Below are 12,523 nucleotides of genomic sequence, written 5' to 3' on the forward strand. Positions count from 1 at the left end.
TATACAATCAATTTAATGATATATTAATTTTATCCGATGATAAATTATCTTATACTAATCAAATTGTACATAAAATAATTACTCCTAATGCTCATCCAATTAATATAAAACAATTGATACCCTATGTGTCATAACGAGGAAGTTGATAAACAATTAAAAAATCTTTTAAAGCAAGGTAGCATTGAAAAGTCAAATAGTCCATGGAACTCGTCTAGAATTCTAAATTTTATAAAGGAATATATATATATTATGTTTTGTCTGTTAATAAATATTTTTTTGATTTGTTTTATACTCTTTTTTTAGTTTCATAAAAATTATAAATTAATTGTTCAAAAAAAGAGTTATATAAAAGATTAAATAATCTGAATTATTTTTACCATGTCAGAAATATTTATTAACGATATTTTTTAAAAAGGCACTAGTATAGAATTTACTCAATACCTACAAAAAAGAATGAACCAATAAGTTAATACTTATTTGAGTCATTATGATATCTTAACTATATGCTATGTTAAGTGGAAAAAATGATACATAATAAATGTATTCGTAAAAAATTATAAAGTTATGTTTATGAATAAAATGAAATTACACCTTTCAGAAAAGCTAGATACAAAAATAGTGCTTATTATTTAAAAAAAAAATGTATAAACATGCAAAATCATGTTTGAGTATCGTATTACTGGCTTGTTAAATTAATTAGATTAGAAACATAATTTTAAGTAAAAATTAAATTAAAAGCAAAGTATCAGATATCTTATTTTAACAAATTTTAAAATTTTATATTTTTCATAATTTCTGAATGTTTAGAATTTATAATACATGATTTCAAAATAGGTTATTTTATGTATTTATGTTATTATTTATATATTAATATATTTTATTATTGTGGACTATTAGATGTGATTATTATATATCTTGACATAGTAATACAAATACAAAATAAGTATAATATAAAAGCTTTGTGATATTGGGGCACAGCTCACATGATGATTTTTATCATAAAGATTTTTCAACTCATCCTAATTACAAAGTAATTTATCTGCCACTGCTTTCTGTTTAAAATAATTTATAAAAATATTTAGAGACCAACAGTTTAGTCTTGTACTGTAATACCACATTTTATATCAAAGTCCTGTTAAGGATTCTTAGTATAGTATTAAAATAAAAAATTAAATAAAATTTCAATGAAAAATAATTACAAAGAGTTAAAATCATAAATAACCTTACATTATGTCATAAAATGCAATTAACGTGCATAACAATAACAGTTTAATTATGTGCATCATACATTCATGTAATAATTATTAAAGATATAAAATACCACGTATATTTCAACCAATAGAAGCACTCAAAATTTACGCTATCTATCAGCATAATCGCCTGCGTCCAGTGCATCGTTTCCCTGCGTCCATTCGTGATAAAAATTGGACTGCCAAAATTGTGTACGGCGTGGTCTATCTATGTGTATTTAATCTATGATGTTTAGAAGATCTATGTATATAACAAAAAGTGAACATAGGTATTCTGTTATCATTATTAATATTAATAATAATATTATTGTTATATAATATTTTTCAATGTAATCGTTCGAGCAACTTATGATAATAGAAGTTTTGAAAACCCTAGTTGGCCCATTTGGTTTTGACATCAATAATTTATGTCAGAATAATGAGTGGAGATTGATTATTGAATCTAATATAATGCTTAAATTTACTTTAATTTATTTCAACGTAAAGAACTATTATAATCTTAAAACAATTATGTAGAGTTATTATTGATTAGACTTATCTTTATTACAATAATTGTAAGTGGATTAATCTACACTTAAAGTTTGTATGATTCAGATTAAATTCTATTGGTTCAATATTATTTGCTTGATATATAAAACTTCTTTTATAAAGGCTTGAAATTTTTAGGTGACATTGGAATCATTTTTTGGGAGTATTGGTTTCGATATTTAAAGTATTTTTTTTTTATCATCATAAAATATTCAATCAGAGGTAAAATCTTTTACTATAGCTTTATGCTAAATGTGTAATGTAATGACCCTTTGATTAAGAATCTATTATATTTCTATTATAAATATTGTATATTGTATAAAAAGTTTAATCTTAATTGATTTAGTATGGCAGATCCATCTATTCAAACATTTTGTTGTCAAAGACCTTTAAATTATCATTCATCCTATAAATTGATGAATGAGTTTAATACTGATCGCTTTAATATGGTATGTTTAGTATCTTCATTAATAGGTGTTTTTGGTGCAACGTATCAGGTAATTATACTTTTATTCTGCTCTTTACCTTAAGTATCTCTTTAAGCTTTGAATTTATTACATAAATGTTGAATTTTCAATCCTCTCAAATGGACTATATAAATTATATTTATGCTTACATTAAGTGTGACAACAACCCACATATACATGTAGTGCTATCTAAAAGTTAAAAATATGGACAGCATAAAACAATTATTTTACCAAATAATTATGTTTTTTGAAATAGTGTAATACATTTTAAAGTTTTTTTTTAGCAGCCTTATATAGTGAAAAATTTGCCGACTAAACAAATTTAATACTAATTAGTTATGAGTAGAATCTAACTAATCAATATTATTTAAACTCCAGTAACATCTTCTGGGGATAATCTGGTTACTTTGAGTTTTTCTTATATTACTTATGATCATTTTAATTTACCATTAAATAATTTTTTTTATGTCTTGTGATATTTTTTAAAATTGTTTATTCAATTATTTTTACATATTACTTTAATATTCACTTTTTAAATTAAATTTTTAAATATTTTTATTATTAATTTTCTCTAAAAATAAATTGTAGTAAATTTATTGCTAGCTTAAATTTATATTTGAATCTATTTATAGTTTTTTTTTTAATTATTGGTTAGCTTTTACCTAGAATGGAAATATCAACTGTACCTAATCGATTTTACTCAAGTATTATGCAAAGAGGAAAATATATAGTTATGTGGTTGGCTTTTGCAGATTGTAGTGCTTCGTTAGGTAATATAATTTTATTTTAAAAGTATAATTTAAATATTAATATAAGGATACATACACCTCTATGGCATATTAAAAAAAACTTTTGGTGCTATGAGAAAACTTTTTAATGATTAATAAAAAGGGTTATTTTTATAAAGTTTCTCTACTTCTTATTACAAAATCGAATTAATAGATTACCTTATATACACTCAAATTCAGCAGTATACAAAGCAGTATGTATACAATTTTAACAAAAGAGAAAAATAAGAAAATTTAAATTAATTTTGACAAAATTTATTTGTGTCTATTATAAATTTAAAAGTAGAGGGTAAATGGCACATTAACCAAGTTTTAGCAATATTGTTTCATATATCATAAAAAATCAAAAATAATATTGAAGTTTTAAATAATTTTCTATATCTGAATTATCTCTAGAAGTTGTTAAGGAAATAAAAGTTTATTTTTCAAAACTTTTTTGAGATTTAAAAAAACTATATGACATGTCAATTTTAAAACTTATTCAAGTTTAAAGAATAGAAACATTGCCTTTTATGATATGTTATTATTTATTTTTTGAAATCTCATTTTAATGTAATTTTTTTAATTTAGAGCATCATGGTTTTTATAATAAATTATTAATATTATTTACATTTTTTTTTTACAATTTGTAGGTATTCTATTAAGATCTTCTCTAAAATTAATGCATCATTATCAATGGTATGATGATCAGCCATACACACTTATGTGTGTACTTTTAGCAGTGAGAAAATTATTTATTACAATTCTATAATATATTATTAATGTATCTTTATTGTTTGATTAACTGATCAACTAATTTTAATATTTTTTTCAAATAACATTACTTACAGGTTATGAGGTGACCATGTAGTACATCCCCTTACCTAGCAAAATTGTTTAAATTAGTTTAATCTGCAATTTTGACAATTTACATTATAGATTGAAAACCTTTTCTTTATTATTTTGCTCATTAAATTTTTGTAATAGTGGTCAGCCTGAATGTTGTAGAAATGAATGTTTTCGGTGCACAGGGTCTCAATTTTAATCCTAGGGTGCCAATGAGATTTGTGAATTTTTCATTGGTGGTGTCTAGTCTTTGATGCAAGCTAGTCCCTCTGTAGCATGTTAAGTTTGGAAAATAGAAGGATGTAGAATTAATTATCATAAAATTTCGTAATTAGCATTAAGTTACCAAATTTTTGTATGATAACCCCTAAACATTAGAATTCTGGCTCTGATCACATTAAATTTAAAATTCTGAATAAATTTGCATTGTTTTAAAATGAGAATTCTATTTTCTCAAGCATTTCTACTGTAACTTATTAGATGAATTTAGATAATTGTATAAAAAATGTTTTTTTTTACTTACTTTAATTTAATTAATATTAATTAGTGTTATAATATACTTATCTCTGTTTTCTTTAATATTATAAAATAGGGTTGGATTCAATATTTTTGTATGGTTACTTGGGTTTGGACACTGTTGTATGCTGTAGACATGTGGAGGGCATTTCAAGATAAATACCATTTAAGAAAAATTTATCACTTAATTGCATGGCTATTTCCAGCAGTTTTTACTTTTTTTGGTCTATCATTATTGTATAATCCTAATACTAAGTATGGTATACAATTTTTGAGCATGTCTATTTTACTTATCAATTTTTTTAAATTTAAATTAGTTGCTACAATATGAGTCCAAGTGAGAATGCTGTATTGAAATTTTTTCCAAATTACTTGTTAACTTTTATACCTATTATTTCTGTTATGATTGCTAATCCTATTTTATATGGATTCTCCACTAAGTATATATATCATATTATTACATCATATATGGCACAATATTCAACTAAAGAACGAAAAATTCTTGACTTATTCAAGACGAGGTTCTTCTTTATGAATCTTGGATTTTACTTATGTTGGGGTCCAAATCTCATCAATGCCATCATTGTGTGGACTTCATGGGATAATTTGCCTGCAGGATTAATGCTAACACTTTGGTATTTAATGGTATGTAAACAGGTTTATATCACAGTAATTAATCATTACTTAAGTGAACTTAAATTTTAAGGCATTTTTAAATCCAATGCAAGCATTTTTCAATACGATCCTTTACAATATGCTGGAGCACATTGAAAACTTAAATTGTAAACCTTTCCCAAAAAATAAACGTGTTCAAGAAGTACTAGAACGAAGACCATTGCTATTAGCAAATGTTAAAGGATCATCAAATTCTCATGGATATGACATAATTGATTAAGTAATTTATATAAAATTTAAGAAAAAAGAATTTTTTTTTTTTTAATAGATTACAAAAATTGTGATAGAATTTGGTGTTAAATACTATAAATCTTTGAAGCCTTTATTTTTTTTATTAAATGTTAAATGTTTTTCTTTATAGCCAAATATTACTAATTGGTGAAGTTGTCTCATGTATGTTATGCAACGTTTTTTGTTTATTGAAATTTAATTATATTGTATGTTGAATTTATTACAAATATTTAATAGTCAGACATTCTAAGTGTTATGTAATTTATTGTATGGTTCATCAAGACTGACTTAATTAATTTTATAACTTGTTTATACTTTTTCTAAATGTAGATACTTTGATATACTTAGTCATATATGTTTTATTTTTTGGATTAAGTCATATTTTATATACTTAAAACAAAAACATTAATCTAAGTCCACATAATTGTAACAAAAATTGATATTATTTTAATACTTAGTTTTAAATCTCAAAATTTTGAAAATTATATATTTTTAAGAAAAATTTTATGTTAATAAACTGAGGATAATTAGCTGAACTTGAAAATTTCTTTGGTTATATGAATACATTATTACAATAAATTTAAATACTGAATAATATGTTGAACTTTTGTAGTAATAATCAATGTTTTTAAAGATGTAACTTTATTTAATACATGAAAAGTTCTTGGAAAAATACAATATTAATTTACAAGATTATTGTGTTATTTACTGCCAAGTGTTGAAAATGTCAAAAGTAAACTTAAACAGACTCATGTCTTGGAAGTAATACAAACAAATTTCACAAATAAATAAAAAAATTGACTCTATGATAAATACATAATTTATGAATTAGAAGTAAACTAAATTAAACTGGGAGATTACATCTTAAAATTTTAGTGTTATACTAAGATTAATCATCATATTAATATATTGAAATATTAAAATTAATAATATATAAAGCAGTATAAAAAATATTTTTCTTGTCAGATAAATATTTTTAAAAGAAAACACACATTAAAAAAGTTCATACAAATAGAAGTATAATAACATACAACACGAGAGATCAATAAAAAATTTACCTATGCCATGCTAATAACATTCTGATATACCAGTTAAAAAAGTAAATAAGTTCAAAATTTTAATTTATATTAGTGAGCTTGAGTTTTTTAATTTTTAATTTCTACAATAAAAATATTCTCATGCTTGTCACATTAACTAATCTTTATTAATTATCAATGTAATTTTGTAATTAAAAAATACCACGTCCCTAAAATTGTATTAATCTTGTATGCACTTTACTAGTGTATCAAACTGTCACTAATGAATATCAATTTATAACAATGCATAAAACTAAACTATAATTAAAAAGAAACATACTAAACATGAATTATAGTAAAAAAAAAAACTAAACATATTGAGTATAAATTAAACAATTGTATACAAAAAGTTATCTTATTTACTAATTTATAATAATGCTATACTTTTAAAAGTCTTGCTAAAAAAAGAAACAATAAATGATTCATATTATACAAAATACAATTGAATAGGTTAAAGTAATCCATATTGTGGTGCATACAAATTGTAATAATTAATTAAGTTAAGATTAATAAATCTAATTATTTGGTTTATTCATATCTAATAAATATTATTGAAAATGAATGTTTGTTCTAAAAAACTCGTATTCATATAAAATTTAAAAAAAATGTTGGGTTTCAAAAAAATGTTACTAAATTAATTTTTTTTGTGAAAACATTTTTTTATTAAAAATACTAAACAAATTAATATTTAATACTATCTATACTCCATCGTTCAAGAAGTACATAAGGATTTTTTAATTCTTTTTCAGAATCATTAGCTGATTGATTAATTCTGAAAAATAGTTAATAATTAAATATGCATAACCATAATATCTATCACTAAGGTTCTTAATTTTTTTTTACACAATTATCATTAAATCAAAGTAGCAATTTTATTTATATTTTATTATGTTCATTTTTTATAGTATCAGTACACTCTTGCTGAGACATCTCACACTAATATATTTTCAGCTTAAGCACTCACTCACATAACACAAGTCCTTTGATTTGGACACAAAAAAAATTATCTCGAGATCGAAATGAGGTAATAAGAGAGCATCTAAATACATTCTTGCAGTATCTCTGTGAGAATGTAATGCTGACATAAGATATATCNAACAATACAGTATCTCTGTGAGAATGTAATGCTGACATAAGATATATCTTTATCAAATACTAGTACATAATAAGGAATTCAGTACGTTTTNTTGCAGTATCTCTGTGAGAATGTAATGCTGACATAAGATATATCTTTATCAAATACTAGTACATAATAAGGAATTCAGTACGTTTTGAATATGCAAAACCACATAACTTACACTTTTTTAAAAATAAGGTTACCTTTAAATATCTTTACAGTTTTTTAGTACTATACTATTACTTAAGTTTTTAAATAAAGAATTTCAGATACAGTTGGATATTGCAAACAAATCTATGATATATTTTTTAGGTAAAAATATCATATAAATTGAATAAATAAATACATTTGAAAAAATAAAATACTACTTTAAATATCAAATTATAGCAAATCAAAAGTTTTAATAGAATTAATTTGATTTTTTAAACATGTGTTTGCATTTAATTTATAAATTTACATATTTATAAGGAAAATGTTTTGCTTAAGTTCTTTAATATAGATTCTGGATGAAACTTGAATCCAACCCCAACAGACTAATTCAATTGCTGAGCGCAAACGCCTTGCCCGGCAATCCAGTAAGGCATCTCAAGAGAGAATGATGCAAAGATCTATTATCTTTATAAATTATTTAATCTTGTTAACGTTACGTAATTAAAACTCCTAATTATTGTACAAACTACTATACCATTAAATATTGTTATTATTATTATTATTATTGTTAATATTATGTAATTAAATTAAATATAAATTTTCAATAGCAGGCGACTCCAATGGGAGCGACCTCACAGGCTACTAATGTTAAGTATTTTATATATGTATATTTTCTAAACTATTTACTTATTGTAAAATTATTTTTTTTTTTTACAGATTGTAAATTTCATAAATAAAAAAAAAAAAAGTTCAATATAACTCAACATATTCAATTTACTGAAGTAGTGGCTTTAACATTTAATTTTTAATATTAAAACCAAGGACAATTTTTATCAGTTTTACAACATATTTTTATATTACAAAATTCTAAAATGTTGTAGTTATATATTAATACACACCATAAAATTTTGATCAATTAGAAATAGTGGGCTTAATATAAAAAAAGATAATCAATTATAAGATAACATCCAAGATATACATTTTTTTTAGCTTCGATGCGAAGCTAAGAAGGTATTGGTTTTACTATGATGTTTTTTTTTATTTATTTTTTTTTGTGTCTGTTACCACTTTTTCTCAGCTCTCACCGAATGTAAAAAAATTACAAATTTAAAAATCGCTAATTTTCGAAATTTTTTCAATTTTTTTTACTAAAAACTGCCATAACTTTTTCAAAAATGAACATATTAATATAGTTTTTTTTTTATAGATGCTTGATGTCTTTATCTATCATTTGGTATATTTTTCATAAATTTAACCCTTAACCTGCCCACAAGGGGTGATTTAAAATGACAACTTTTTCACAAAAAATTAATTATTTCAACTTAACTTTTAAAAGTGTTCTGGAAGGTCTGACACTTTTATATATATCTTAAATTAAAGCTAATGTAATGTACTTTATTATGGAAAAAAAAATTTGACTTCTGGACTTGTCTTCGTGGTGAAAATGGCTACCGAATGCTATTTTTGTGTAAAAATTCTCGATATTATATTTTACATTTTTAACTTTATAATGCTATAACTTATTGAAAAGTGTATGGATCAACACAATATTTTTATGAGAAATAATATTTTTAATAATCCCTTTTTCATTTAGGATATAAATAAAGAAATAGCAGATCATGTAGCTTTTGGAATAATCCACCAATTTTTAAAATTAAACACTATCTAAAGATTTGCATCAAAGCATTTTTTATGATAGTGATTTTAATCACTGTCAGATATCATTATACTTGATCCAACTCTGCCATGTCACCATTGTGCCACGACCCCCTTGTGCTGGGTTTTTTAAATATAAATTTATAGACAGTAAAATGGTTAGTACTGTTATTATTATCAATTTTTTCAAAAAGAAACCGAAAAACAAAAAAATGGAATAGATGTATAATCAAATATATAGTGAAATAAAGGGAATAATACTTTTCCTAATTGTTATAGCATTATACTTAAAATTAACTTATAAAATTATATAGAAAAAAACATAGAATTTATTCAACACTTTTTAGTGAGTTAATAAATTTTAACAAATATTTACTCACAAAATATTTTCTTCATTTTGCCTTTCACTAGATTTTACTTTTGTACATGAATCATTTGTTATAAGGTTATCTTCTCTTTCTTTTTTTGTTCTAAATTAAAATTATTAATTAAAAATATGTGTATATTTACGTATATATAGATGGATCTTACAAATATCCATTTATGTCGTTCATACTCCAACGTTCCAATAGAACATACGGATTTTTTATTTCTTCAAGGGAGCAATTAGTTATTAAATTCATTCTAATCTGAATAAACCAATCTAAAAAAGTACTGTAGTTAACTAACAGACAATAAAATATAATAGGTTTTATTCCTAAAACTTAATTTCTTCAAGGTACTGGCATTGGTATATGGAAAATGATAAGAGATATGAAAGCAAATATAATGATGAGTCTTAGGTTCACACGGCCATAAGTTCTCAGCGTATCACAGCTCTCAGGGTAACAAGCTGGTTAACAACTCTTGTGGCATTAACAAAAAAATACCACTATAGATGGTGAGATTTCATATGACAAAAGGAAATATAAACAAAAATATTGATTATTACTATTATATTTGGGTAACAGATAAGACTTCCATCAACTTTAGTTGATGAATGGTTGGGAACATATGACCGAACACGAAATATAACATTTTTTAAATTAAGAATTAAAAATAGATATTCATGTAAATCTATTATATATTATTAAATATCATATTGTATTGAACAACATGTTTAGAAAATAATAATTATGAAAAGTATTTCTTAATAGGACTTTGAAGTCATTTGGCATATAGTTTGATGACCGTCATATCGCAAATTAAACGAAACCAAATAAAAACAAGAAGGAATTTGAGACTAGAACGATGAAGTCGTAAATAATATACTCTAACTAGGAGCCCTTAAAGTGATATATTAAATTACAATAGTTAAATTTATTTTATGCTTCATTTACAATATATTTGTCACACTGACCGTCAGTTATCAATGTAACATTATCAACCGTTAATAAATCATTATTATGTATGTTTTATTTACTTCATTTTAAAGTTAATATAAGTTAATTAATTATACTAAAGTTATTCATGTATAATTTAAATTACAAATTATTATTAAAAATATATTTAGTTTGTTTAAAATAACATAAAATTCATATTATACAACAACAAAAAAGTTAGATTTCAACATGTGGCAGCACCACTTTTAAGACATTATTAAACGTTTTTTTTCAAACCACTAATGAGTATACAATCTTGTTTTATTGTCGATTCGACATGTCTAAGTGTAGTGTCCTCAAATTAAGAGCCGCCCCGGAGTTACAAATATAGAAGGGGTTATAATATGATTAAGAGGATTACATTTTTTTATGTAAAATATTTTATAATGTTTTATATATTAAAACAAAAACCTAGCATAGTAAAGAGGGACGCCACTTAGTTAAGACAAGTATAAATGATATCTAACAGTGATTAAAATCACAATCATAGGAATATTTCGATACATTTCTATAGATAATTTTTAGAAGGAATTGTTGGATTTTTCCAAAATCATATTAAGAAATAAAAAGCAGATAAATAACCTTGACCTACTAAGTCAAAACTATCAATAGTAGAGTAGTGTATAATGAAACAAAGCACATTATGATTGTGGCAGATATAATGCATTAAAATTAGAAACAATTAATAATAGAGTAACGAGGCAGGTGATAGAATATTATAAAATTGGCTGTTTAAGATTCAATAAAAAGTTGAGGCATAAGAGTGAAACTAAAAATATGTTAAGTCATGAATTACTTAATCAACCTAGTAATAAAATAGCTATGCATATTGCAGAACATGCTGGTGTGTCTTATTTGATAATTTTCGATTACTACTCAAATCTATCTATAATACTAAATCTAAGTTTTTAAATTACAATATAAAACTGCTGTGAGCATAATAGAAATACTTAAAAATGTGGTAAGTAAATTAGAGATACTAAGATACACAGTTTCAGATAACATGCCCTTTAATAGCTATAATTTTATAAAATTCGCTAAGGTCTTAAAAGTATTACATTAATCTCTAATTATCCAAAATATAATGATTTTACAAAAAAAGGAATTCATATTGTTAAAAAAATGCTTAAGAAAGCACGGTATATTAATATACTTATATAATTATACTTAATAAATTATGTAAAACTATGGAAATAATCCAATAACTGATAATGCTTATACTGAGTTACTAAACAAAAGAAATTAATAAATAAAAAAGCGACAAAAAATGAAATAAATTTTGGAGGAGAGAGATGTGTCAATATAAATTTACAAAAACCTAGGATAAAGCAATAATTAAAAAATTAAATGAACCAAGATTTTATTTGGTTAAAATAAAAAATAAATAAAATATAATAAAATAAATACAAAAATCTAATAAAAAGATATAGGGATGTTATTGATGATATAATTGTTAATAATGAAACTAATAATAATGTTGATAATATGCCAATTAATAATAATTATATAAATGTATATGTTGTAATCGCTATAACTGAGGTTATGACTTTCAAAACTTATTTTTGAAAGTGTCGTGAACAATGATGACACTAATTTAGAACCAGTAATTAATAAATGCCTAATAATATTATACGCAGGGAAGGTATGAAAAGTGTTATCAACTTTTACGTTTAACGTTATTTTGAAATAACGTTATTATGTTATTGTGATATTAGTTATTAATTATTAGTAAAGTAACGGTTATCAACTTTTTTGTTTAAACGGTATCAAATCTTTTCGCCGATTTTATTCTGTGACAGTACATAGGTAAATATATCTTGTAAATTTTAGTCATAGAGTAATACTCTATGATTTTAGTCTGCATAGATCAGCATTTTAACAGG

General features: G+C 23.4%; 1 protein-coding gene across 4 annotated transcripts; it reads left to right on the plus strand.

Annotated features, from left to right (window-relative positions):
• Nucleotides 1–1,395: 1,395 nt before the first annotated feature.
• LOC126900532 (G-protein coupled receptor 143-like) lies at nt 1,396–5,801 on the plus strand. 4 transcript variants are annotated; one of them, XM_050676317.1, is made up of 8 exons: nt 1,396–1,519; nt 1,917–2,000; nt 2,125–2,275; nt 2,901–3,015; nt 3,666–3,754; nt 4,451–4,629; nt 4,692–5,019; nt 5,081–5,801. In XM_050676317.1, exons 3-8 carry the CDS (start codon nt 2,126–2,128, stop codon nt 5,267–5,269), a joined length of 1,050 nt encoding a protein of 349 aa, XP_050532274.1. In that variant the 5' UTR covers nt 1,396–1,519; nt 1,917–2,000; nt 2,125; the 3' UTR covers nt 5,270–5,801. The 4 variants fall into 4 exon arrangements, with proteins under 4 accessions (XP_050532274.1, XP_050532272.1, XP_050532275.1 ...); XM_050676315.1 differs by lacking the exon at nt 1,917–2,000 and having other exon boundaries at nt 1,464–1,519; nt 5,081–5,269; nt 5,411–5,800; XM_050676318.1 differs by lacking the exon at nt 1,396–1,519 and adding an exon at nt 1,537–1,829.
• The last annotated feature ends 6,722 nt before the right edge of the window (nt 5,802–12,523 follow it).

The sequence above is a fragment of the Daktulosphaira vitifoliae genome, unplaced genomic scaffold (genome assembly GCF_025091365.1).
Source record: "Daktulosphaira vitifoliae isolate Bord-2020 unplaced genomic scaffold, ASM2509136v1 Scaffold_3, whole genome shotgun sequence".
NCBI classification, from domain to species: Eukaryota; Metazoa; Arthropoda; class Insecta; order Hemiptera; family Phylloxeridae; genus Daktulosphaira; species Daktulosphaira vitifoliae.

What these genes read in the sequence shown, in the direction of transcription:
- LOC126900532 (XM_050676315.1), top strand. Translation starts at nt 1,476, where the DNA reads ATGATGTTTAGAAGATCTATGTATATAACAAAAAGTGAACATAG. An exon ending in TTTTTGGTGCAACGTATCAG is followed by an intron (nt 2,276 to 2,900) that starts GTAATTATACTT and finishes ATTATTGGTTAG; the next exon opens with CTTTTACCTAGAATGGAAAT. An exon ending in AGATTGTAGTGCTTCGTTAG is followed by an intron (nt 3,016 to 3,665) that starts GTAATATAATTT and finishes TACAATTTGTAG; the next exon opens with GTATTCTATTAAGATCTTCT.